The sequence below is a fragment of the Perca fluviatilis genome, chromosome 20 (assembly GCF_010015445.1).
Source record: "Perca fluviatilis chromosome 20, GENO_Pfluv_1.0, whole genome shotgun sequence".
NCBI lineage: Eukaryota > Metazoa > Chordata > Actinopteri > Perciformes > Percidae > Perca > Perca fluviatilis.
The window spans coordinates 14,066,353-14,090,110 of NC_053131.1; the positions used below are offsets into that span (position 1 = coordinate 14,066,353).

A 23,758-nucleotide genomic window follows, 5' to 3' on the forward strand; every position below is an offset into this window, starting at 1 on the left:
TTGCTACCTAATCATGTGAAGATACCACGCCATGGGTAGGGTTACACCAAGACGTATTTGCACATGCCCAGCTCTCAGCACTCTGAAACATGCACGTGCAGGTTTAGCTTTATTATGTAATTTGGAAATTGTACACAACTAGAATGCAAATGTCTTGGAAGAAATTAAATCATTAGTTTGAGCGGGCAACTTGTGTTTTTCCCGCCCCCTGCTTCTGACGGGGCAGTGGGTCTGCATCAGCTTGTTTTGCCTGTTTGTTCCAACACAAAAGAGTTTCTGTCTCCACCCCAGTTTCACACTCTGATTAGTCTCGCATTGCCAGACCTATTTCCACAGCGCTGTGCCAGTGCTGGTGTATGGTCTGGCTACATCGCCTATCTATTCTGGGATAGGGAAAAAAAAAACACTAGCGAGAGTTAGCAAGAGGAAAGGGACACACGCCAGATGTCAGGCTTTAACCCAGCAAGGTACATCTGTTGAGCCAGACTACACTCTGACTGACTTAACTACAAGGAAGCTTCCCAGCCAAATTTGTAAGCCCCCATCACCGACAAAAACTTTGCCCCAAGTGTGCATGTTTTCTTTCCCATTACTTCAACCCAAATGTAAACTCTACTTGCGTAACTCGGCTATAGTTCTAGTTCCATAATGCAAACATGGCTTTTGTTTTGAAATGTAAGCATGTGTTTCTTGATAAAGAAGTAAAACAGATATGAACACAATAATTTATTGACTTAGATAACAGAGCACAACATTAGAATAGATACACAAACAAGTGATACAATCAATAAATTAGTGGTGTAGCACTGTTTCTATGAATTTAACAGCATTTAATGAAAAAAGCAGCACTCCTATAGGCACAAGTGTTGGCCGTAGTTTCTCCTGCAGTACATTGATAATTTACAACTAACTTTTTCCATCAGATCAGACAGTTCATTATTCTGCTCAATCTATATTCTCTTGACGAAAAACATCATGTTCATTGCCCCCCCCTTTTCTTTGGTCCTGAAATAAATAAATTCTGTATGACTTCCAACTTGAACACAATTTCCATTTCAGTTTCCATGGTGACGATTCCTCCGCAGGTTCAGCTGCTCATTCAAGAATGCGCACGCTGCCAACCCAGTCTTTTCTAAAGAAAGCCACAGGTATTGTACGAGCATACCACACATTCACACACACCTTCTCTCCAAGGACTCTCCCATATCGGAATCCACAGGAATGTTGGACATAGTTTCATTAGAAACACACAGATCCTCTGGGTACAAGCTGGGGTGTGGACATATTTCTTTCGACGCTACTACTCCTGTTATTGATTGTCACACCCCATAAACATTGTAAGTAGCCAAATAGAAGCTCAGATTTAGTTTTACTTACAATGTACAAACAATGTGGACTGGATGTGAATCTGCTTTCCTGTCTGTGTCTTTTGCACAAAGCAGATTTGATAGTAAACGGTCTCCCCTCTGACTGTTTCGACTATTCATGGAATGGGAGTCCTTGGTCCCTGCTTGTCATCAGTCAGGATAGCCCGTCCCAGTCCACTTCAGGCCATCCCTGCATGAGCAACAACGGATCCTTCAGTTCATCAGTATCCGAACCCAGAAAGCTCCAGTGTTTGTTGGTGTATTAGGGTGTCAGACCCTTCAGCGTTCCTGCAGGACCAGTTCAGGCACCCACTGGTCAAGGCGTTGACTCTCCCGGCAATAGGTCCCCACCTCTTGTAACCTGCAGTGTTCCGCCTGGGGATTCTGCATTGGAAACAAAGACAACATCAAATTAATTTTGAGACTTCAAGGTCGAATTCAGTCGGATGCGAATTCAGTCGGCAGAAAGCTAAAACTTAAATCACAGGGAAAAGTTTCAGAAAGTATAGTAATGCTAAGAATATGAAGCAACATTTCAGCTACGTCATTGGATGAACATAACCTGCAATAATACATTTCCACTTTGGTCTTGCAGTTACATAAGACAGGGCTGTTGTGCTGAGTCAACATACCGTAACCAGCATGCAGTGGAGGTCTCTGAGCTCTTCCTGGTTTCTGTTGGCATTCACAGCACCCAGCAGCTGCTTGAGACACTGAATGCCTGAGACTCGCAGGATGGTAATGCCGCTGTCGCAGCAGAAGGACTGTAGCAGGGTGAAGTGGATCTGCAGCCCCACATCGTCTGCATCGTCTCCATCGTCAGCTGCCAGAAGGCACAGGACCACACTGTCTGGGTCTCTGGGGAGGAAGGAGAAAAGGATGAGTTTAAGGAAGACACTTGCAGTCACATGTCTGGGATGGAAGTTATTTTCTGAAATAAGAGAAGCATATACTCTGTGTGTTTTTAAACACTGCAGGCATTGGCAAACTTTATAGTTTCAACTCACGCATTAAGAAGTTTAGCTGATTCATAAATGCCAACGGTCAGGCAGTCTTGTTTCTGAGCAGTCACCAGCAACTCCTCCAGAGCCAGACCTACAGACTGCATCCTGAGAGGAGAAAGAACAATTCAATTTTTATATTCTGCAAAAACAAAACAAACTGGAAATAGACCTGTTGCAGTTCTTTATTAAATGGGCCCAATACTGTATTAATCAATTTCCTTAAATGCTGTTATCTAAAGTCAAAGAGAAGCCAGATAAAAATCTGTCAGAAGTTCTTATTATACCCTTAACAGTCCCATCAGTTTCAGCAGTCATGTTGTATGTCGATGATTGTGATAAAAGAGGGTCTTTGATTATAAATATAGGCTACTCTATATGTATGGTCCACACAGAATATGCATGCACTGTATTGCTTAACATCTTATAATAGAAAAGTCTTAAAATATGAATTAAGTTATATTACTTTTTGATGTCATGGTTTATGCATCAACTTTTAAAGTTGTATGCTTCTATGTTGGCAGACGTTAATGGAGTTGAAAGTATATAAAGTAGTTGGTGCTGAAAATTTCTGCATTCCAGATAAAGTCTCAAATCCAAGCTCACAAAGTTTGATTTTATTGAATCAAACTCAGCAGCTCGGGCAATGCAAGGGTCAAAGGAGGAGAAGCATTTCTGTCCAGCACATGATTTCCATCCTATGGCTCAGACTGCAGCCAAATCTGACAAAGTGCAGAAAAACAGAGCAACAAATCTCACCTGTTCTCGACGGACCCGAAGCTTTCCCCTGGAATCATGTTTGCAAGTCAAAAATGAATCTCCGTGAGACGCTTGACAGTACTGGTGTGAATATTCCCTCTATGAGCCTGTGCAGGTCAGGAGCGTCAGCAGCGTTTGTTGTTGGCAACGTTGCGTCACACTCTTTATACCCGGGCTGAGAAGAGGGTGGCACCGAAACTACGCGTTTTGCAATTGGCTCCAAAGAAACCCAACTTCTCTCTTTGTCATGAGGACTGCCGGCGGTTTGTTTGATAAGTGATGATTTTACACAATTTGGAAGTACATTTGCTTTGTCATTCTGACTTGGTGATTTGCGTGACATTACCGTGCATAATGAAAACATATGCGTAGGGCCTATATGCCGAAAACACATAGCCTAGTGATTCCAAGGAAATTCGATAACAATCAACTAAACTTCTTTATATGTTGACCTCGGCAGATTCAGTTGTGCTGTGCAACAGTCAGCTCCTAGTCTTTTCATAACATCCCAAGTTTCCATAACTGCACCTATAAGTGATTATGAAATTATGACTGACATCTGGTGGCTGACTGAGGGAAAGAAAAGTCTGAAAAACTTTTCCACTGAGTAAAACTGAAAGTCAAAGATACAAAACAGCCATACATGTTTAAGTAAGACGTCCATTTATTTCCATTTTGCGACTGTATTTTGAGCAAAAAGTAGTGTGTGATTCTTATAACATATATATAATATATAATATATATTATATATATAATTTTACCTATATATAATTATACGTATGCATATTTTATCAGAAACGTAAGTGCATTAAAATGAAAACAGTGGTGAAAAAAAAGGTAATAGACAACAACTGAAAGGGTTTTAAGAGTCAAGTCACCTAAATTACAGCAAACAGTATGAACATTCATTTAGTTGTCTAATGTTTCAAGATATCTGAAACTCAAAGTTGACAAAAGAATCATGTGGATCCTGTTCTGGAGCTCATGAAGCCCTGGTTACTCTTCTGAAGATGAAAAGGAAATGTAAAAAGTGTCTGCTCAGATTATGAATTATCAGGTGGCTTATCACTTCAAGTGAAACCTGTATGACTCCTTTGTCTTCAGTTGTGGGCAGATAAAAAAAACAACAACTAGGCCTTGATATCAATGGATAAACTTGTAAACAACCATGTATTTCTTTTAATAGCCTATATTTGATCAACTAACTCATCAGCTTGAAATGAAGTTTGATAAATGGTGATATTCTGGCTGTCAAACAATGTGTTTAGTTTGTTCTGATAGAACTGGGCGGGTAAGATCATTGGATCTGTAGAGATCCAGCTGCTCAATCCCCTCTTGGTCCTCAATAACCTGGTTCTCAAAGAAGCTGTCTGCGTAGTTCAGCATCTGCTCGACAGCAGTCAACAGCAGTATGTCAGTGTCCTGGTCCAGCTCCAGCTCCTCGCTGTAGCTCTTCACCGGCAGCACACAGGACAAGGGGATGCCCAGAGACTCACTCAACTCCCGGGCCTGAAAGACGGCAAAAGAAAAAGCAATGTACACGGATTAAGTTATCTATACCACCACAAAAAACAAGTTTCCACCTCATTGATTACAGCATCGCTGTTCCCAATCTGATTTTTTGAGCATCATAACACGATGATCATTACCTTCCTCTGGATGTAAACACTGCGATACACGTTCTTTAAGTCTTCTGCAACCAGCGGACAGGCCTCGTCCACTTTAGTCATCAGCAGAATCTGAGGAATTCCTATATGGGATAAGAAGAAAATAGAGTAGAAGAGGCTAGATTCAAACAGAATAGAATATAAAGTGAAAGCTTACTGACCCCTTGGAGGAAATAGTCATTACAGTAGCAAGAGTCGAGATATATAATTGAGCATGAGGAAAGGCAAAAGTAATCGGCATACACAAAGAAAACGAATGCATCCTGGTGTCTGTTGGTATCATACGCTAGAAGTGTCTGTAATACTAGGACTAGTATATAAACATATATATAAAATATAAGAACTGATATACAGTACACTGTGAAATGGTGGAACCATTCTGAATATAATGCTATTATGGTGCTAACCCAGCTGGTTGGTCTTTTTCCGGATGCCGGCGAACTTGTCCAGCATTTTTTGGGTGAGGAGCGAGACCTTGCAGGTGTCGATCACATAAACAACACAGTGAATGCTGTCATTCAGAGTCGCTTGCTTCCTAAAGCCAGGAGCGTCCACCTGGAGAGGAGTGGAGGGACTAAACTGAGGAACAAAAAAGCAGAGGCAGATTAATTTGTTATTAATAACTTAATAAAGCATCCTACATTCTTACACTAAAGCAGTATCATGACGATGTAGGAATTAGGAGACATAAGAAGACCTGGTAGCGATCTTTAATGTGGCCCTTGTAGATGTTGACTAAGTCCTCAATGTCCAAACCAGCATCAGCGTTTTCCTCCAGCCCCATCGTGTCACACAGGATCAGAGGAACAGCTCCACCACGTTTCCCTGCCTTGATGGTGTAAGTGCGGAACTACAGAATTGAATGGGACAAACTGTATAATTAGAGCAGTGTGGAATCAGTTTAACATTCATAATATTCCAAGCAGTCAAGGAATGGAAACTTTCAAATGATGTACATAATGTAACCATTCTAATTTAGTCTTTTTTCATGTTTTCCTCTGCTGTTTTTGTCGCAGGTTACAATCTGACTGTCCTGATTAGGCTGCGGCAAACACAAAGGACACATTTCAGCTTCAACATATCAGCAGTATCACAAAGAGTAAAACTTGAGCCAGTACCTGAGTAGGGCTGGGTGATATGGAGAAAATCAAATATCACGATATTTTTGACCAAATACCTCGATATTGATACCGCAACGATATTGTAGTGTTGACTATTGGTGCTTTCACAAAATATTTACACACTGAGATTTTTGATAAATAGTCATCAGTAATGTGGATATAATGACTAAGTGGGTAAAGGCAAATAATAGAACAGTTATAACAGTCTGGTAAGTTCAGAAAATGACATAACTTTACGGTAATGCAGTCTTTAAACCAGTAAAAGACACCACTAATGCCATATTACGATATCCAAAATCTAAGACGATATCTAGTCTCATATCACGACATCGATATGCTATCAATATATTGCCCAGCTCTATACCTGAGTGGTCACACTCTTCCCTGCTGTACCAGCGATGGCCTGGCATGTCATGTTGCCTCGAAACGCTGAGTTGATGGAGTTGAAGAAGCTGGACTTGCCGGCCCCGACAGGTCCCACCAACAACACCCGGGCTTCATGAACTGTTTTAATATCAGGCTTATAGCTCTGAATAACCTTCATCAACTGCTGCTTCCTCCTAGAGGGAACACAAATGATACAGATGACATTTACAGTTACAGTTCTTTCTTCTAGTCTGGATACTAAAACACTTTCGCCATTTACTTTACTTTTAAATGAGTTAATTGTCGCAAAAGTTGCCAAAGTTTTCTACTTACTCAGCAGTCCACTGTACATTCCTCCAGGGTTTGGCCAGAACATCTCCCAAGCCTGCATATGGAAAATAAATAAATTGTAACGCGATGGCTTATATATTATTCTAACATTTAAAATGAATTTACTACAGTCCACACCAATGATGTACTTTAAAGATTGTCTGAAAGTATGTGGATAGAACACACCTTCAACTCGAAACACTTCAAACTCCGTCAGTGCCAAGTCTTCCCCGTGCATCGCTGCAGCCTGAAAGGTGAAGCTTGTCCCTGGGTTGGACTGGATCTCAGGTTTGTCCTCATGCAGGAACACCAAAGCACCATAATTGGGACCAGTGGCTCCGTCTGTGAAAGCAGACTGTCCGCTGATACCTGCCACCCTCAGGGGTTTATCTTCCCCTGCGCTGATGCTGTAGAGGAAGGCCTCCTCGTCCCGGACGCCTTCTCCGCTCTGGGTGTAGTCTTTTGAGGTGTAGGCCCCGAAGACGAACCCAGCAGCATTGTAGGCAACAATGACAGTGGGTCCCTGTTTGTCACAGCGGTTGTGGAAAGCAGCAGCAGTGAAGCCGTGGACGCTGGCTTTGTAGAGCAGGTGGAGTCTGACATGACCGAGGACAGAGAGCAGCTTCTTCTGCTGATCTATAGACAGGCTGGATGTGACTACAGACATGACGGAGGCGGACTGTCCAAACACACCTGAGGACGCAGAACTATGATTAGATGTTATGGTAGAGTTCTCTAATAAGGCATACTCTCCCCTACTAAAAAAAGCTAAAAGTGTCGTCATGTGAAATATGATAACTAAGTATAATGTGAAATTTCCAAAATCACATGCTAATATATATTACATGTGTTCAACTTGTGAAATGTGTTTCAATTGTGACATCTTACTTCCCTTAGTGGATCAAAGTACCAATACAACAATTTAAAAATGAAAATAAATTTACTTATACGCAAGTAAAAGTTCTACGTTAAAAATGTTACTTCCGTGCAGATATATTATCAGTGAAATGTACCCAAACTATCTTCAGAAAAAATGGCCCATGCAACTGATTTAATATTAGCCTATATTGGATATGACATTATAAGATTGTAATACTATTATGCTTAAATGTGTAAGCATTTAAGTGGTGTAGCTGGTTGAGTTGTAGCTAGTTTTAGCTTTGTATATAGGACTTTAGGTAGGGGGGTTGGACAACCTTCAAATAGTCACAAAATAAATCTGACGGGTCGTGACATTACAGGGGTGGGGAATAAAAAGTGTTCAACTATTATCAACATCTTTCATATGAATAAAGTGTAGTAAAAAATATGATAATTCCCTCTGTGGAGTAGAAGTATAAAGTATCTTAAAATAGAAATTGGCTACCTAAATAAAGTACAATAAAAAATTGGACTTATGTACAGTACTTGAGTAAATGTAGCCTACTTAGTTACTTTTCACCACTGCTTACTATCACATGTGAAATATCTGAAAATCAGATTTATTGTATATGATTTTTCACATTTAAGATGATGTTTTACAGGTGATAAACATGTGCTTTATTTTCTATGTGTTACGGAGTGTATTAATAGACTGTACATAATGTTTTTCTACTTTAGAGATGCTTCATGGAGCAGTAATCCCCAACCGGCTCGTCAGACACCGCCTACCAAGAGCCTGGGTCTGTCCGAGGTTTCTTCCCAAGAGGGAGTTTTTCCTCGCCACTGTCGCACTGCTTGCTCTTAAGGGAATTACTGGAATTGTTGGAATTGTTGGGGCTTTGTAAATTATAGAGTGTGGTCTAGACCTACTCTATCTGTAAAGTGTCTCGAGATAACTTATGTTATGATTTGATACTATAAATAAAATTGAATTGAATTGAATTGAATTAATCAACCATCAGTAATGACAGATGTTGGGTTGCCAGGTTCATAAAAAAACAACTTTAGGCTGAAGCATAACATGTTTGTCTCTTTAGCTAGCCCCAGTCAAATGGGTTAGTTTCAGTTTCACTTTGATGGACAGGTTTAGAAACGGTTCTTTTGTACGGATCAGAGTGCTTTTTATAATACTGCATTGTTTAACATCATGTAAACATAAGAGCAAAGACTGTCCACAGTCCATATGTTTAATTGTTACAAACAATCTATGAAATGGTTTCTTAGATGGAAAAGGCATCGAACTGAAAGCGAAAGTAACCCATTATCGACCGGGACATAACTCTTGATAATTAACGTCGGACCAATGACAGAGACGTGTTTAATCTGAATACAGCTGATGCAGTTAAACGCTATTAACTTACCTGCAGTAGAAGTAGGCTAGTATGGTAAAACTCTAGACGCAGCAGGTCGCTGAGGTTCAGTAGATGTGTGTTTCGAGGGTACAACAGAAATGAAACTGTAGATGGGTCGAAGCTTTCGGTGCAACACCGCCCTTCTTAAATATAAAGGATTCCGTAATGACGCAATTTTCCAAAAGGCCCAAAACAATGCTGAGTTAACTGGAGATGGGACTCCTAACCCGTATATGATAACCTGTAACCTGTTTTGGTCACAGTTTTATCCAGTGGTGGGCGAAGTACTGAGATCATTTTAAAAGTAAGGTATAAGTAAAAGTAGCATAACAATACCACAATTACGCTATATTGGAATATTGTTACTGATTCATGTTGTCAAGGTAGAGTCAATTCCAATGCTGTTGGGTATTTAGTGCTTTTTAATTAACTGATCATGTGTTTTAAGTATTGATCTGAAAAGTATAGTAGGCTAACTAAGCCTATATCTTTGACATAGACTAAATACAGTCTCATAAAGTACTTGAAAGCAATACTTATACATAAGTAAAAGTACAAGTATCTTACCAATGACTTTGGTAGAAGGTAAAGTCTCCTTTTAGAATATTACTTGAGTGAAAGTCTTTAAGTATCGTATCTTTAAGTAAGTATGATATGTACTGTACTTACTTATCAAAAGTAATTGATATTAAATGTACTTAAGTATTAGAAGTAGCTAGAAGTAAAAAAAAACTTTGATTATGAACTTTATGGCCAAAGGTGTGTAACGTTATCTTCATCACCACTGTCATCGGGGTGCTCATCGTCTGTTACCATGGCGGCAGAGCCTGCACCAGGTGCTTCCATGATATCAGTCATTATGCTTCCTCCTCTTCTTCTTCAGTTATTTTTTATTTATTTATTTTTTGCCGCTTGGCAACAAACAGGCATTAGGTCACCAACTGGAATGGAGGGTGCATTATATTGGCAATTTAGGAGCAATGATTCGCCAAACCTGCTTTTTTTTCCAGTGTAACAATTTTCTTCTTATTTTATTTTGTAGTAACGAGTTACTAAGATGCTTAGTGGAAATGTAGTGGAGTAAAAGTATACATTTTATTTAGGAAATGTAGTGGAGTAAAAGTATACATTTTATTTAGGAAATGTAGTGGAGTAAAAGTAAAAGTATATAAAATATATATTAAAAAAAATATAAATAACAAAGTAAAGTACAGATACTGTACGTGAATATTCTACTTAAGTACAGTAGCGAAGTATTTGTACTTTGCCTAACTAACATTGCCTAAATATAGTGAAGTCAAATGTACAATATTTCCCTTTGAAATGTAGGCTAGTTGAGAAGAAGTATAAAGTACCTCAAAATTGGACATAAGTGCAGTGCTTGGTTTCCAATACTGGTTTTATAACTTTGTCATATTTTGTAAACTGATGATGTATGTTTGTCTTAACTTTTTACATTGGGTACTTTTGGCAAATTGAACAGTAATATATCTAGAATATAATAGAATATCTTTTGTTGAATCTGGGCTGCAAATTTGCAACTTTGAGCTGCAACACATTCATAATTTCCTTCAACGTCCACAAGGCAGCATGGCTGAATCATTTGCACTTCCACGACTCTCAACAGACACTTTTGAGTGGTGATGCACATTCTTTATTCATACATTAGTCCTGGCCCAACAACACACACATTTTGACATTGTTACTGTATGTACTTATAGACAATTACAAAGCAAAAGGTTCTCAATGTTCATCCCACCATGCCACTCTTCCATAGTGCTCTCTGTCCTCATGAATATCATGAATGAAACAACGTATTTTATACATGCGGGACACATACACATAGTTACTATTAATTTTGCTACTGTGGGGTTCAAGTAATTGTCGCCCATGATTACAGATTTAGTTCAACCCTCCAATGCCAATACATAATTTCATCTGGCAGCCTTTTGCAGAAAAGTGTGATAAAAAGAAATATGATTGCACAAAATCAAAACAAATTTCAAGGACAGTACAAGCCCATGATAAAAGTTAAACCATGCATTTGTATAATTACAAACTGTATACCAGATAATTCAGAGATACTGAATCACATTTTTTTTTTTCTGTATTTGGAGGCAACATTCAGACAGAACAGGAAATGGTTGGTGGTGTCTTTGTGATCTCATGCTTTGGTATTTTGTCACATTTATGTAAACTGAGAAAGTCGTGATTCCTGGCAAAGCGAGACTAACCAGAATATGACATCTGTTCTTGGACATGCAGACTGGGACAAAGGGAAATAAAAAGAGTGGACAGACAGATTTGGAGAGATTACAATGTAACCCATTACATTACATGTGTGTGCTTAATTTTACAGATCTGTAACATCCTATAATTTCCTGCAAAGTCTCAGAAAAAGATGTGTAATTTGTTGCTCATTACAGGGAAGATGGAGTTGAGATAGTTAGTTGTAAGCAGTAATATATTTCCTAAAGAATTTCCTTTAAGGAAATTGCTCTATTCAAACCAGATCATTGTTTTTTTTATTATTGGAAAATGTAGCAGTAAAATGGGTAGTATAGCAAATTAAGAAATTATGGAAACATAAAAAAAGTGTTATTGTGTAATGTAGTGAGTTTTATTACAGCAATTCAGGAGTGTGATTTCCGATGACATTTAGGATTACTTTGTTCCAAATATAAATAAAACTTAAAATTATTCGTATGTACAAATTACAATGTGGAATAGGGCTGGGCAGTAATTCAATATGATCATTTATCATCTTTCAATGGAATCATATTGTGATGAAATCATATATTGAGATATCGTGATATACAATTACCTTGTCTAAATTGATAACAACAAGCACATACTCAATTTTCTCATTGTGATTTATTTTTTCTCTATAATTTCACTTGAAACTGTTTAACACATTATTGATGATTATTTATCTAAAATCTCATCTTGAAAACTATTTTGTGAAAGCACCAATTGTCAACCCAACATTATCGTCGCAATATTGATATCGATGTATTTGGTCAAGAATATCGTGATATCTGATTTTCTTCATATCGCCCAGCCCTAATGTGGAACGCTGTTATTACACTCACTGTGACTAGACTATGATTTTATGCTGTGCAAAATATTTGTCTACAATAAACTGTACGTTCATATCCATCATATCATACAATCAAAATATGTCATCACTTTCAATATTGTTTTTAGTAAGATAACAAGTGAACATCTATTACTACAAAAGCAGTTGCTATCTGATTCCTCATTAGCATGATTTTAAGCACTTGTAATGGATTACAATGACCATCCTTAATGAGATTGCTGTAATGCTATTACATTTAATCTGGTAATCCCCGTTGACAGATTTGTTTTTGCACACTGAGATTTAATAATCTCAGATTATCACTCAACGTCAGATACATCGCATCTGCTCCATTTGCTCGGCAGAGATCTCAAGGTCAACAGTGAAGCCACAGTGGCTCAATACTAAAAAGCAGGTATAACACACAGCACAGCTCACCTCATGTCTGCGTACAGTGCTTACAACACACACCTGACCACTCACTGTGAATGCGATTTTAATTAAAGCTACAATGTAAGACATCATTTCAAATTTGCACACTCTTGCCATTTGGGAGTAGCTGGAGTAGTTACGCCAACTGGTAGCCTAAATGTTGCAATAAAAGCAGAAAAATTGGCCCTTAGTCTTAGCACACACTACTGCACACTTCAGAGCTGAATGCATTAAGAAAACAAGCATACACATAGTGCCTTTAACCCCATGTATGCTAACGCTATTGACTAACCTACAAAAAAAAAGTGGATCCACATGTTTGCAGCCGTATGCTTCTCTGACAGCCAGTGTGAGCTCCTCTCCTGTTTCGCACAGGGTCATGGGTCTAAAAAAAGTAGCCCACAAAGAAGTTATTAACCAGAAGGAGGAATGGGTGAAAGTCCCATATCAGCTGCGCAGAAAGATGCCTTATATTCTCTTTATTTCCCCATAATCTCTGTTTTTAACTTTCTATTTCTTTCACACCTTCAACTCTGTCTCTTTTTTTCTCTCACACACACATCTCCATCTTTAAGCTCATATTCACCCTCCATTTTCCATCGCTGCATCCTCAAGTCCGCCTCAAAACTCTATTTTGCAGGCCGGAAAGGTCTCGTCCTGCATGGCGACAGTGCTGTTGGATCCGAGCACCGTGATACCCAGCTCCTTCTGTCTGTCCAGGGTCTGCTGGTACCACTCCTGCATCGGCACTGACTCAAAGGTAGGGATCACTGTCACCTGGGGTTAGGCAGATAAAGAAGGAGGAAAATACATTTGACATTCAACTTTCCGTCGTTCGTCAGTATCTGTGGTGATATGCAGTGTCATTTAGTTATGGCAAAGACATCAGAAGAATAATTTTGCTATAAGTTTACTATTGAGTTGTAAAAACAGGTTGATCACCATTATATTTTTTGTTTTTGATCATTAACCTAATAAATGCTATAAAAGGCCCTGAATTCAGTTTAATTAGTTGAAATCAGTTTCTACCTATGTTCTTTATGCACCACTGGTCCTGTTTGATCATCGCCACACTGTCAGAGGGGATCTATTGTCACATTAGGCCTCTCTGTCCCCCCATGTGGCCATATTCCCACTTCCTCAAACCCGTTCATTGCCATTCTCTTCCTGTCCACCAGATGCCCTTAGACATTTTCTCCCATCCCAGTCACCTCGCTCATTTACTCACATCCAGCCACTCCCTCCTGCCCTTTCCTCCAGCCACAGTCACATGATCTTACCCGCCCACCTGCTCACCTGCTCATTACTTTCCCTGCAGTTATTTAACAAGCCATTTTCCACTAACTGCTTGCCGGTTTGTCAAAGTTGCAAGGCTGCTTTTGTTGCCTTGTGTTTTTGTTTTTTTTGCTTACCTGACCTGAAACCTTAACCTGGACCAGTACCTGCCTGATTAAAAATCTGGTGAGCAAGATTTTACTCAGAAAACGTATGGAAAAGTATAGAAAAAGAAAACTCTGCTTTGAAAGTAGGGCATGACAGAAAAAATATGGGGACCACTGAAAAATAAGGGTGTCTCAAATGTCAACAGTCTAATTGCTGTTCTGAACTATATTCATAGCTGAAGTCCCACACCTCTTCCAGGTTAGCTCTGTTACAGAATATAGACATACAGTACATTACAGTACACAGTGGGTCTCTTTTATCTTTGTTGTCTGGAATGCTAAACTAATAAAAAATTGAGCATTTGTCATTTTAAGATAGATAAATAAAAAATGACTTTCATTCAACAACTACAGCTCCCGTGACTCTAAGCAAACAAAAGGTCATGGGAGCTGTAATCAATCAAAGCTGACAAAATAATTGTTTTATCCTAGTTAATAAAACGCAGATCTGCTATGTAAGACCACCAACAGCATGTAATGAAATATTTTTCTATGTGCATGAATCTAATTATGTGTTTCTACCTGCATAGTGTCAGGCCAGGATAACTTGGCATCCAGTAGTGCGTCCAGTGTATGCCTCATTAGCTCTTCTTTCTCTGGACTGTCGCCGCTGATGATGTAACAGGAGGAGCGAACGCATCTGAAGAAGTCCACACTGACTGTTGGAGAGGAGGCTCCAGAGGGAATATAGGCCAGGTCCACGTACACACTGACTTCACCAACAGAGGTAGACTTAGAGCCTGTGACAGGAGAGAAAGGAGAAACTGCTCAGAAATAGCTTCTTTTTTTTTATAGAAATCAGTGGAAACACGTAAGTCGACAAAGTACAGAGAGGGGTAAATTATCAGAGAAATCCACGGTTTTAAAATCATTTACATTTTACACCTCATACCTGGATTTGGTGAGGATTTTGCTGGTGCTGAGCGGGCGCTGGAGGAAGGCGTATGAGTAGAAGAGACATTCCCCTTTGCGACTCCACTTTGGCTCCCTGTCCTGCTTTTCCCTGAGCCTGATCTTTGGGAGCCCTCTGTAACCTGGGAACAAAAAAGCAGAATTGTATACTGTTCAATGTTGTAACCACCTAAGTGATTACCTATTCAACAGTTAGATTTCACTCCAACCATAATAATAAACAATAACTGTGTCCTTAAATTAATTATAACTTAGCACAAATGTGACTTCACATTCACTATGAAATATGCATTATATAAAATGTCACCAGACTAAATTCTTAAAGGGGACACAATGTTGTATGTAGCTTTATGATTCCTTATGGCTTAGGGATACTAAGGCTTGATTGCAGCCACAATAAAAAAGTAGTATGTAATACAAATGTGGTCTAAATACACACATGAACTCATACACAGACATCCTTTTCTTCTGTGCTAATAAGACAGACTCACTGCTGGTGTTTTTTTCCCTCGCATGCCATTGGCTTTTGCTTTTTTCCCGCGAGCGTCAGAGTCCGACTGAGGAACGGGCATGGACGCGTCAGGATGTGGGGGCAGGGGCGGGCTGTCCCTGAAAGGGGCTGGGAGAGGGTCCGGGGGCAGAGCCTGACTAGAGCGGAGATCATGGGGAGAGTTAGACGGCTCACTGCACGACTCATCCTCATCTGAGTCCAGTCCTCCATCTGCTGTGGTGGACGGGCAGTCCTCTGTGCAGACGGGGGCGTTTGACTCGCTGGGTGACGTGTCCTTGGGGTTGTTGTTGTTGCCGTGATGATGTGGAGCGAAGGATCCTCTAGAGGGCTCACTCGCACCTGAGCTGGAGTCAGGTTGTTTGAGATGCTTGAACTCGCAGGGGGAAACCAGACACAGATCCACATCGTGAGCTGACGCCTCAAAATTAAGTGTGTTTGGAGCTGGAGGCCGCCCCATCTCTGAGCCCTGCCCTAAAGATCTGGGAGGCTTCTTCATTGGTAAAGACATCCCAGCAAAATGGCCTCCATTGGAGTGGGAGTTATGAACACTGTCATCCCCCTCTTTCTGGCTCACAGTGGTTGGTCCCTGCTCCAAGGACATGGACAGTGATTCATCTACTTCTGTGGACTGAGGTGAGCTCACTTCTGCTGGCATGGAGTGTGTTGTAGTGGTGGTGGTGGTGGTAGCGAGAGAAGGAGAGGCGTCTGAAGATCCCTCTTTAAGTGTACCCAAAGAAAGGAAACTTAGTTGCCTCTCTCTGGGGTTTGTGTGACTCTCTGTAGTGCTTTTGGGCTGCCCCTCACTTTGCTTGGATGATCCATTTGGCTGGTTGACGTCCGCTGACTCGAAGTTACCCATCTGGGCTTGTAACCTGCTGAGAGTGACCCTGTTGCACCACACATCATCCGGGGACAGACAGTAAGGAGTGTGGCCTGCACTGTTGGGCCGCGAATCAGGGGAGGCAGGCTCTACCGTCTGCTCGTCGGGGCTGACATGGGCCTGGTTCTCTGGAGAGGATCGCGAGGGAGGGCTGTTTCTCAAAGCTCCGTCCAGGAGAGTGTATTCGGTTGGGGTTAAGTCTAGCTCGTTGCGCTCGCTCTTTGGCGCATTGTTCAAGGGAGACGGAAATCCTACAACCTTTGCTGGTTTGGAAGCATTTCCAGGCTTGTCTATAGGCGCTTTCTGCAGGTCTACATCAGCTTTCTCTCCAGTCCAAGCCTTATTTTGCGCTCCATTATCACCACTCTTTCCTCCCATTATCCCTGCAGCTTCTTCCCCTAGTGTATCATCACCTTCTTTACTCTTTTCTTTGCTAATGCCTCCATGGCTCTTTTCATTTCTTGACTCACTGCTTTCCTGCTTTCCTTTATCTGCTGTTTTCACCACCTGCGCCTCTCCTCTTTCGGTTTCCTCCCGGAGCCTGAGAAAATCGTCTGTCATATCCTCAGGGGTGGACATTTTGGAGCCACAGGGGTTCTCTTCAGTCTCTTTTTCTGGTTTTTGAGTCTGCTGCTCTGGCTCTGGGATTTCTAGCACACTCCCAGTGTTGGGTTTTGTTGACAGTTCAGTGTTTACCTTCTTGCCATTGTGTGCCTCCTTTCCTAGGGGTTTTCTTGTTTTCTTCACCCCTGTTTTAGAGTCATTTTTTGCTTCCTTTTTGAGCTTAGTTTTATTTTCATTCTTTGTTTTGGAAAGGAGAACATCCTTTTTCCCCTGATCGTTCCTCATAACACTGTTCTCTTTATTTCCAGGCTTTTCCCCCTTTTTCCCATCCTTTCCTCCTCCCTTCTTTGAGGTATTCTTTTCTGACGATGCTCCTTTTTGCTTTACACCTGTCTCTTTGATTCTGGTTTTATCAGCATCTCTTGTAGCGACTCCATTCAAAACTTTTCCTTTTTCCCTTACCAGTACCTCCTTTCCGTCTTCTTTAACTCCCCGATCTTTTCCATGTTTGGGAGTTGACTCCTTCCCTTGTGACCTGCCACTGTCCTGGCTCTCTGTCCTCTTGGTCTTTCTGTCCTCCCCCAGCCTCTCCAGGTCCCCTGTGGTCACCGAGGGTTTCTGGAGGAAGGCCAGCCCCTTCAGCTTCTCCAGGCCCTGCAGCAGCTTCGTTTGTGGGGTAACACCAGGGAACAGCACCCTGACCACCTTCTCCTGGGGACACGCTGGGTGCCACACTAGCAGGGCAGACACTGAGGCCAGGGCGGTGAGAGGGAGAGTTTGGCATTTGGATTCTGATGGCAATGCATCAGGCCAGTTTTGCATGAATGTTTGGTACTCCTGGCTGTTTTTGCCGGGGTTGAGGATGTATAACTCCAACTGTCCCACTCCCATCTTCTGGAACAGGGTTAGCGGCTCAAGGGGGACTCCTTGTGGTCGAAACATTGGCTGTGGTCTGATGTCTAACTTATTTAACAGCTGTAGGGTTAGGGCCGCCTGGTGTGTGCTCATCAGTACATTGTCCCCACCTGACATGAGAAGAATGATAACTTTACTTGATATTCAATAATTTGCATTAGAAATTAGTTCAGTAGGTTTTAATGGATCACTTACAAGGCTGTTCCTCCACCTGCAACCTGCTGGGGGCGTTAAAGAACACAACTCCAAGCTCTGGGGAGATGAGCCTCTTAGACGAGTCATCTGTTCAGATAAAAGAATATGAAGACACAGAAAGAAAAAGGAAATTTTAACATGAAACGGGTTAAGAGGACTACATCCCCTGTTTAGATTTTCCCTTCCTTCTTTCTAAACCAAGGGTCTAAGGATAGAGGGTGGCATATGCTGAACAGATTGTAAAGCCCTATTAGGAAAATTTGTGATTTGGGTTATATGAATAAAATTGACTTGACTTCTTACCTTTGCTATCAGAGCTCAGCTCCAACTCAGCTACCTTCCTCTCCAGGAAGACGTTGACCCCGGGGAGGTTCTCTGTCCCGATGTGCGTCAACAAAACTGCATCAACTCGGTCGAGGTGGCGCACCAGCTTCCAGAAACAGGCCTGGGAGTCGGAGCCGCCGTCCACCAGCACTGTAAATCCGTTAACGGCAAAAAAGGCACAGTCACCGCGCCCGGCGGGGAACACGTAGCAGCAGGGACGGGACAGCTTGAGAAAGCCCACGGTGGTGGGAGGAGGCAGGAGGTCGAAGGGAGATGGAGGGGAAAGGGTACCAGAGATGAGGGAGGTGAATTCCCCCAGGGCCTCCATGGCAGGCAGCACCTCTGGGGGATTGATGTGCAGCGTGAAAGGACTCTGCAGACGCTGGTTTCCCAAGAGAGTCTTCCTCCACTGGCCGATTTTGGGACAGCTGAGGGTCAGACTGAGTTCGGAGGAGGCTAAGTTCTCCTGATCTGTGAACTGAAAACAGGACATTTTCTTTAGACACTTTGGAATACAGGCAAGACAATAAATTAGCCGGGCTAATATTAATTATAAAACTAATAAATAGCATATCAGCTGTAATACTTTTCACTGTTTTCTGACCAAACAGTGACAGTTTGATAAACTAAACAATCAAGAAAATAATCAGCATATGTATCTATTTGGAAAATAATAGTTGGTTGCAGCTTTAAAATAAGCTATACTTTTATAGACGTTTGAGATTACATGCACCTAATAAGCAGCTGAAGTAACCTCTGGACATTTATCGGCACAGAAGTGAAAGTCTTTGTCGTACCTGCTCTGTTAGTATTTGTTTCAGCTGGTGTGGAGAGAACTGTCCTCTGTGAAACAGCAGGTCTCCACTTTCCTCCACGCTCTGGCCAGCCAAGATCAACAGCTTATGGGCCGATTCCCTGGATAGCAAAGCAAATATCTGGCCAGGCCAGAGAGAGACACGATAAGGTCTTTTATATTTATTTTCCCCATTATCAAAATTAAAAAGGCATCAGAGAAAATATAAAAAGTAAGGAGGAGAGAGAAATCAAATTAAAACTCCATGCTATACTTCACTTCACAATCAGCATTAAAGTAATTCACAACTATTTTTTATATAATTTATCACGTTTGAATCACTTTCCAGGCAAAGATACAAACCATTTAGCTTCTTTAATATGACTATTTTGTTATTTCTCTGCTCTATGTTATTGTAAACTGTTAGTCGGACAAAACAGTCCATTTGAAGACATGAACTTGGGCTCTGTGAAATTGTGACAGGCATTCTTTCATTTTTCTGTAATGTTCTTTGACAAAACAAATCATTTATTAATCCGATTCATTTTAAAAAATGTATCTGTGGCCCTCGATACAATGTGAGAATATGAGAATACGTCAGAATAGTTGTACTATCTGCAATCATATGAAAATCATGATAGACTATCACATTCCTGTAAGAACTGAATCAAAAGAAAGAACAAAGTAATAATTCTCAAATTATATTCCCTGCTTTTAGATCTAATTTTGAACAATATTATAAGAAGAAAACTTTCATCCATGCATTATTATAACACCTTGCTTGGTCAGCTGTTTTCAAATAACTTGTATCTGTGAAGGAACCAGGATGTATCCACTCACCTCTGAATGAACCTGTTCCTGAGATGGACTGATCAGCACCTGAATGTCCAACACTCTGGTACTGTGGCGCAGACACTTCTGCCCTAAAAAGGCAGAGAAAAAAACTAAATAAAAAAAGAGGACAGACAACCTAGGAGAATCAGACAAGAGCTGGGGAAAGTCAGAGCTGAGGGAGTCTGGAAACAAGCCAAGGGATCTGAGCAGGGAGCGAGAGGCCAGACGCAAACAGGAGGGAAACTCAAAGAAGTCAATGAGAAAAAGTGAACTGGGATAGCCAGGCAGGTGATTGACTCCCTCAGCGAAATAGAGGAAGGAAGAAGAGTGGAACAGCTGAGTCAGAGGGACTGTGTGAGGATGAGATGCCAAGTTAACTCAGTCTGCAGTGAATGTCCAGTCTGAGGGGAACTGGATCAACCTTTGAGGATACAGAGGCGGACACAGCCGACTGGAACATAATGACCCAAATAAGTACAAAAGTTTCTTTGTCATTCCTCACTGGCTATTGCACTGAATTACATTTTTTAAATGTTAATCCTTTTCAATTTGTGAATCAGTGGCATGCACTAGTTCAACTGTGAAACATCTTTGTGACTCAATTTGGGAAATGGGTTTATTTGCTTTCTTGCCGAGGCTTGGGTGTTAAGATACAATACCTTTCATGTCTGAACACTAAATGTGTAAGCTACAGCCAGCTGCTGGTTAGCTTAGTTTAGCATAAAGACTGGAAAAAGGGGGAGACAGCTAGCCTGGCTCTGTCCAAAGGTAACAGAATCTGGCCATCAGCCTCTAAAGCTCATTAATTAAGAAGTTTTATCTCATTTGTTTGAATTATACAAAAAACTAAATGTAAAAACAAGTTGGGGTTTTGTGGAGTGAAGTTGCTGTGTAAACGGCAACTTTAGGAAATCACTGGCCCAGTTAAGAAATAAAGTCGTTTTAAGACTTCAGTTTTTGTACAAATTAAACAAACAAGATATATTGTGTTATTTATTGAAATATATAGGCGCTGCCCAGCGTATTTTGTGACCTTTTAGACAGAGCAGGCTAGCTGTTTCTGCATGTTTCCAGCATTTATGCTAAGCTAACAAGCCGCTTGCTCTAGCTACATCACTGTGAAGGTCTCCATATTCTCATCTAACTCTGAGCAGGAAAGCGAATAAGCGTATTTCCAAAAATGTTGAACTATTTCTTCCAGTCACTTCTCTTTCTCTCACCTTCTATCTCTTACAAAATGCCAAATCCCTCCTTGTACTAAACCCTGACATCCAAAATAGCATGTACACTCTAACATTAGTAAAAGAGAGTCAGAATTTGAATCAGCTTTAATGTCCAAGTAAGTACATACACAGAAATAGACATATGGCTAAAACAGTGCTGAACAAGGTATAACATTTGACTACTATATATATATATATATATATACACACACATATATATATATATATATATATATATATATATATATATATATACATATATATATATATATATATATATATACACACACACACACACAGTACTATTTACCACATACAGGCAACCTTCCTGGCTGCCATTTTGTCTTCCTTAGTAAGAGATCTGTTCCTGTCGGTGTTCATCACTTTACAGCTCAGATGTAATAGTCGTGTTAGTCATCTGACCGATGTTTGTCTGCCTTTTTTTACAATTTTCCCTGGTTGTACTTGGCTCTGCATACTAAAAAGACTGTAACGCATACAGAAAGAGAGGTGGCACAACTGGGTTGCAGATCTCTATTGTTTTATGTCCAAAGGGCCCACCCATGTTAAACAATCACCGACTGCTCCTCCACTTTCCTTCCTTCCTTTCTCGTTGACCCCAGACCAGCCACTGGCGGGTTACCATGGGGACTTTCTGTGTGATGCAGGGTCAAATGAACACACGGTTACTTACCTGCACCCTTGAAAGATGCCGTGTGATGGGAGAGAAATTCTTGGAGATAGAGGATTAGGTTACAGGAGTTTAAGTCGACGTCCCATGACCGAATACCTGAAGACATAAAAGACATAGGCTATATCAACAAAATATATCACATAAGTGTCCAAATATTCACAAAACAGGTGTTAAAGTTGTCATGTCATGTTCTTTATTGTAGGTATTACTCATTTTTACAAATAGTACATGTAAACACCAGTAGTCAATCAATCAATAGTCTGCATTCATGCAAGTATAAGTATAGTTGTTGTTGCAAAAATGGATAGTGCACACTCATAGATATTTGTACAAAATAAAACGACAAGCTCCATTTTTTTATCACACTAAATAACACATTTAAGTAGGCAAATCATTAGAATGGTTAAACTTTGCTAATAGGGTTATGTTTTAGCAATGTGTAAATGGACCAGAGTATTTACTGGTGTTAAGTGTACTCGAGACTTGTAATAAATTTGGTTCTGTTGGCACTAAATCCTTTTAATGTATGGGAGCTCAAATGTGGACCAGAGTACCAGATGATGTGACGTAGGCCTACTCGGAATCTATTAGTTTTTTTTTAAATGGTATCTAAAGAAAATGGAAAGGGGAAAGTTGGGTGAATATATTTTGTAACAATGTAAATAAATAATAATAAGAAACATAAACTGGAATTGTCAACAAAACCTAAAAAAAAAAAATCATCAGCTTTGAAAGTATACAAACGCATGCATTAGATTGTGCATGTGTAATAAAGGGTATGCAACAGATAAGAAAGAAGGAACACACTACTCTTTAAATAAATAAACCATTTAAAAACGCATTGGAAAATATGAAAATGAATGATGTCACAGAGCTGAAAACGAGGCTGTTTGTCTTAGATGATTGTAGAGCTGTAGGCCTTGGTTTTCACCGGACGTTGATAAAATGTTTATAGTCCTAATAAAAATTATAAATATCTCTTAGTCTAGTTCTGTCACTCTGTGGCTTAGCTGTATGCTTCTAGTGTTTCCGTTTCTGTTCCCTTATCTACACAGCCATGCAATGTTTTACATAAATGATCTGCACTCAAATGTACCTTTTGTACTCACACAGTAAAACAGACTGTATGCCATGTACTCTACTGTCTATTACCTGCAGTCTCCTGCTGTAAGTAGACACACAAAGGTTATTGGCACATAGTTTACAAGTGGCTATGTGTTGACTGAATATATCCGCCCTGCAACACTTCCCCTAAAGCTTCGCCTTACAAGACGATATAGCCTACTGAGGCGAAAGACAAACCACCAGCTTCAGAATGCTTTTAATTATAATATGCCTAGAGGATAAGCGCCGGTGATGCTGATGGTGGAGTATCGCCAGATGACGCATCCTCGGTCAGTAGGGTGAATAAAATTACATAAACGCTGCAATTGGGTCAGTGTTGCATCCTCGGCGATGAATCTTGCGACCAGAACATACAGGCGTCTGGATTTTTTTTATCCTAATGTATAGAAAAGCAAAACGACATACAGCAGCTTCAAGAGGCGTTGACATAGGCCCTACCTCGTTCAATCTCCCTGCTGATGTGTCCCGTATGTCTGAGGTGAGCGGTCCGTCCTATAATGATGAGCAGGGAGTATTTGTGGAGGCAGAAGTCAGGGTTTGCGGTCGCAGCGCGCCTCGGCTCCTCCTGGACCTCCCTCTCCGGCAGCCGGCTGGACGCCATGTTGGAAACTTGCACTTGGGTGTGATGTCATTGAAAAAGCCTGACATCGCCTTTTATTACAGAGAGATGACAGCTGGTGTGCTGGAATGCAGACGCGCATTAGTGAATGTGGAAGAGGCTGCATTATTGATGACTAGAGCCAAAAGGAATCCGTATATTTTTCTTTATTGCTGTCCACTAAGTGTTATAGTGCAGTCATTTCAATCAAAGGCATTTTTCCATCAAGTGATGTTTATGGAAGAGACTAATGTCAAATATTCAGCTGCTAATAGACTAGAAAGTGAGGTGGTGCATTTATAAATTATGTATTATACTGCACACCCTGCAGCCCCCCTCACCCTTTTATATAA

At 40.7% G+C, this 23,758-nt stretch overlaps 3 protein-coding genes across 4 annotated transcripts; all 3 read right to left on the bottom strand.

The window, feature by feature from the left end:
• Positions 1–713: 713 nt before the first annotated feature.
• Positions 714–3,265, bottom strand: LOC120548846 (growth arrest and DNA damage-inducible protein GADD45 beta-like). Its single transcript, XM_039785364.1, has 4 exons — positions 3,128–3,265; positions 2,375–2,476; positions 2,000–2,225; positions 714–1,751 (listed from the first exon to the last, which is right to left on the bottom strand). The coding sequence occupies exons 1-4, from the start codon at positions 3,163–3,165 to the stop codon at positions 1,647–1,649; spliced, it is 471 nt and encodes a 156-aa protein (XP_039641298.1). The 5' UTR covers positions 3,166–3,265; the 3' UTR covers positions 714–1,646.
• Positions 3,266–3,882: 617 nt separating this feature from the next.
• LOC120548848 (interferon-induced protein 44-like) lies at positions 3,883–9,024 on the bottom strand. Its single transcript, XM_039785367.1, has 8 exons — positions 8,894–9,024; positions 6,798–7,304; positions 6,615–6,666; positions 6,280–6,475; positions 5,492–5,644; positions 5,202–5,373; positions 4,777–4,877; positions 3,883–4,636 (listed from the first exon to the last, which is right to left on the bottom strand). The coding sequence occupies exons 2-8, from the start codon at positions 7,276–7,278 to the stop codon at positions 4,379–4,381; spliced, it is 1,413 nt and encodes a 470-aa protein (XP_039641301.1). The 5' UTR covers positions 7,279–7,304; positions 8,894–9,024; the 3' UTR covers positions 3,883–4,378.
• A 1,491-nt stretch (positions 9,025–10,515) lies between these two features.
• Positions 10,516–23,470, bottom strand: map1sb (microtubule-associated protein 1Sb). 2 transcript variants are annotated; one of them, XM_039785369.1, is made up of 11 exons: positions 23,246–23,470; positions 21,683–21,778; positions 19,772–19,854; positions 18,936–19,073; positions 18,118–18,616; positions 17,815–17,901; positions 15,241–17,729; positions 14,730–14,871; positions 14,360–14,577; positions 12,982–13,172; positions 10,516–12,548 (listed from the first exon to the last, which is right to left on the bottom strand). In XM_039785369.1, the coding sequence occupies exons 1-10, from the start codon at positions 23,406–23,408 to the stop codon at positions 13,017–13,019; spliced, it is 4,071 nt and encodes a 1,356-aa protein (XP_039641303.1). In that variant the 5' UTR covers positions 23,409–23,470; the 3' UTR covers positions 10,516–12,548; positions 12,982–13,016. The 2 variants fall into 2 exon arrangements, with proteins under 2 accessions (XP_039641303.1, XP_039641302.1); XM_039785368.1 differs by having other exon boundaries at positions 10,516–12,780.
• Between the last annotated feature and the right edge of the window lie 288 nt (positions 23,471–23,758).

Bases quoted from the DNA above. Each gene is read 5' to 3' on its own strand.
- LOC120548846 (XM_039785364.1), bottom strand. From the start codon at position 3,165: ATGATTCCAGGGGAAAGCTTCGGGTCCGTCGAGAACAG. The intron at 2,477-3,127 runs GTGAGATTTGTT...TTCTCCTCTCAG, and splicing joins TTCGGGTCCGTCGAGAACAG to GATGCAGTCTGTAGGTCTGG. The intron at 1,752-1,999 runs GTATGTTGACTC...TTTCCAATGCAG, and splicing joins TCCACTGCATGCTGGTTACG to AATCCCCAGGCGGAACACTG.
- LOC120548848 (XM_039785367.1), bottom strand. From the start codon at position 7,278: ATGTCTGTAGTCACATCCAGCCTGTCTATAGATCAGCAGAAGAAGCTG. The intron at 5,374-5,491 runs GTCTTCTTATGT...TTTGTTCCTCAG, and splicing joins ACATTAAAGATCGCTACCAG to TTTAGTCCCTCCACTCCTCT. The intron at 4,637-4,776 runs GTAATGATCATC...GCCGTCTTTCAG, and splicing joins GTGTTTACATCCAGAGGAAG to GCCCGGGAGTTGAGTGAGTC.
- map1sb (XM_039785369.1), bottom strand. From the start codon at position 23,408: ATGGCGTCCAGCCGGCTGCCGGAGAGGGAGGTCCAGGAGGAGCCGAGG. The intron at 19,074-19,771 runs GTGAGTGGATAC...TGGCCTGGCCAG, and splicing joins AGGAACAGGTTCATTCAGAG to ATATTTGCTTTGCTATCCAG. The intron at 18,617-18,935 runs GTACGACAAAGA...TCCTGTTTTCAG, and splicing joins AACAAATACTAACAGAGCAG to TTCACAGATCAGGAGAACTT.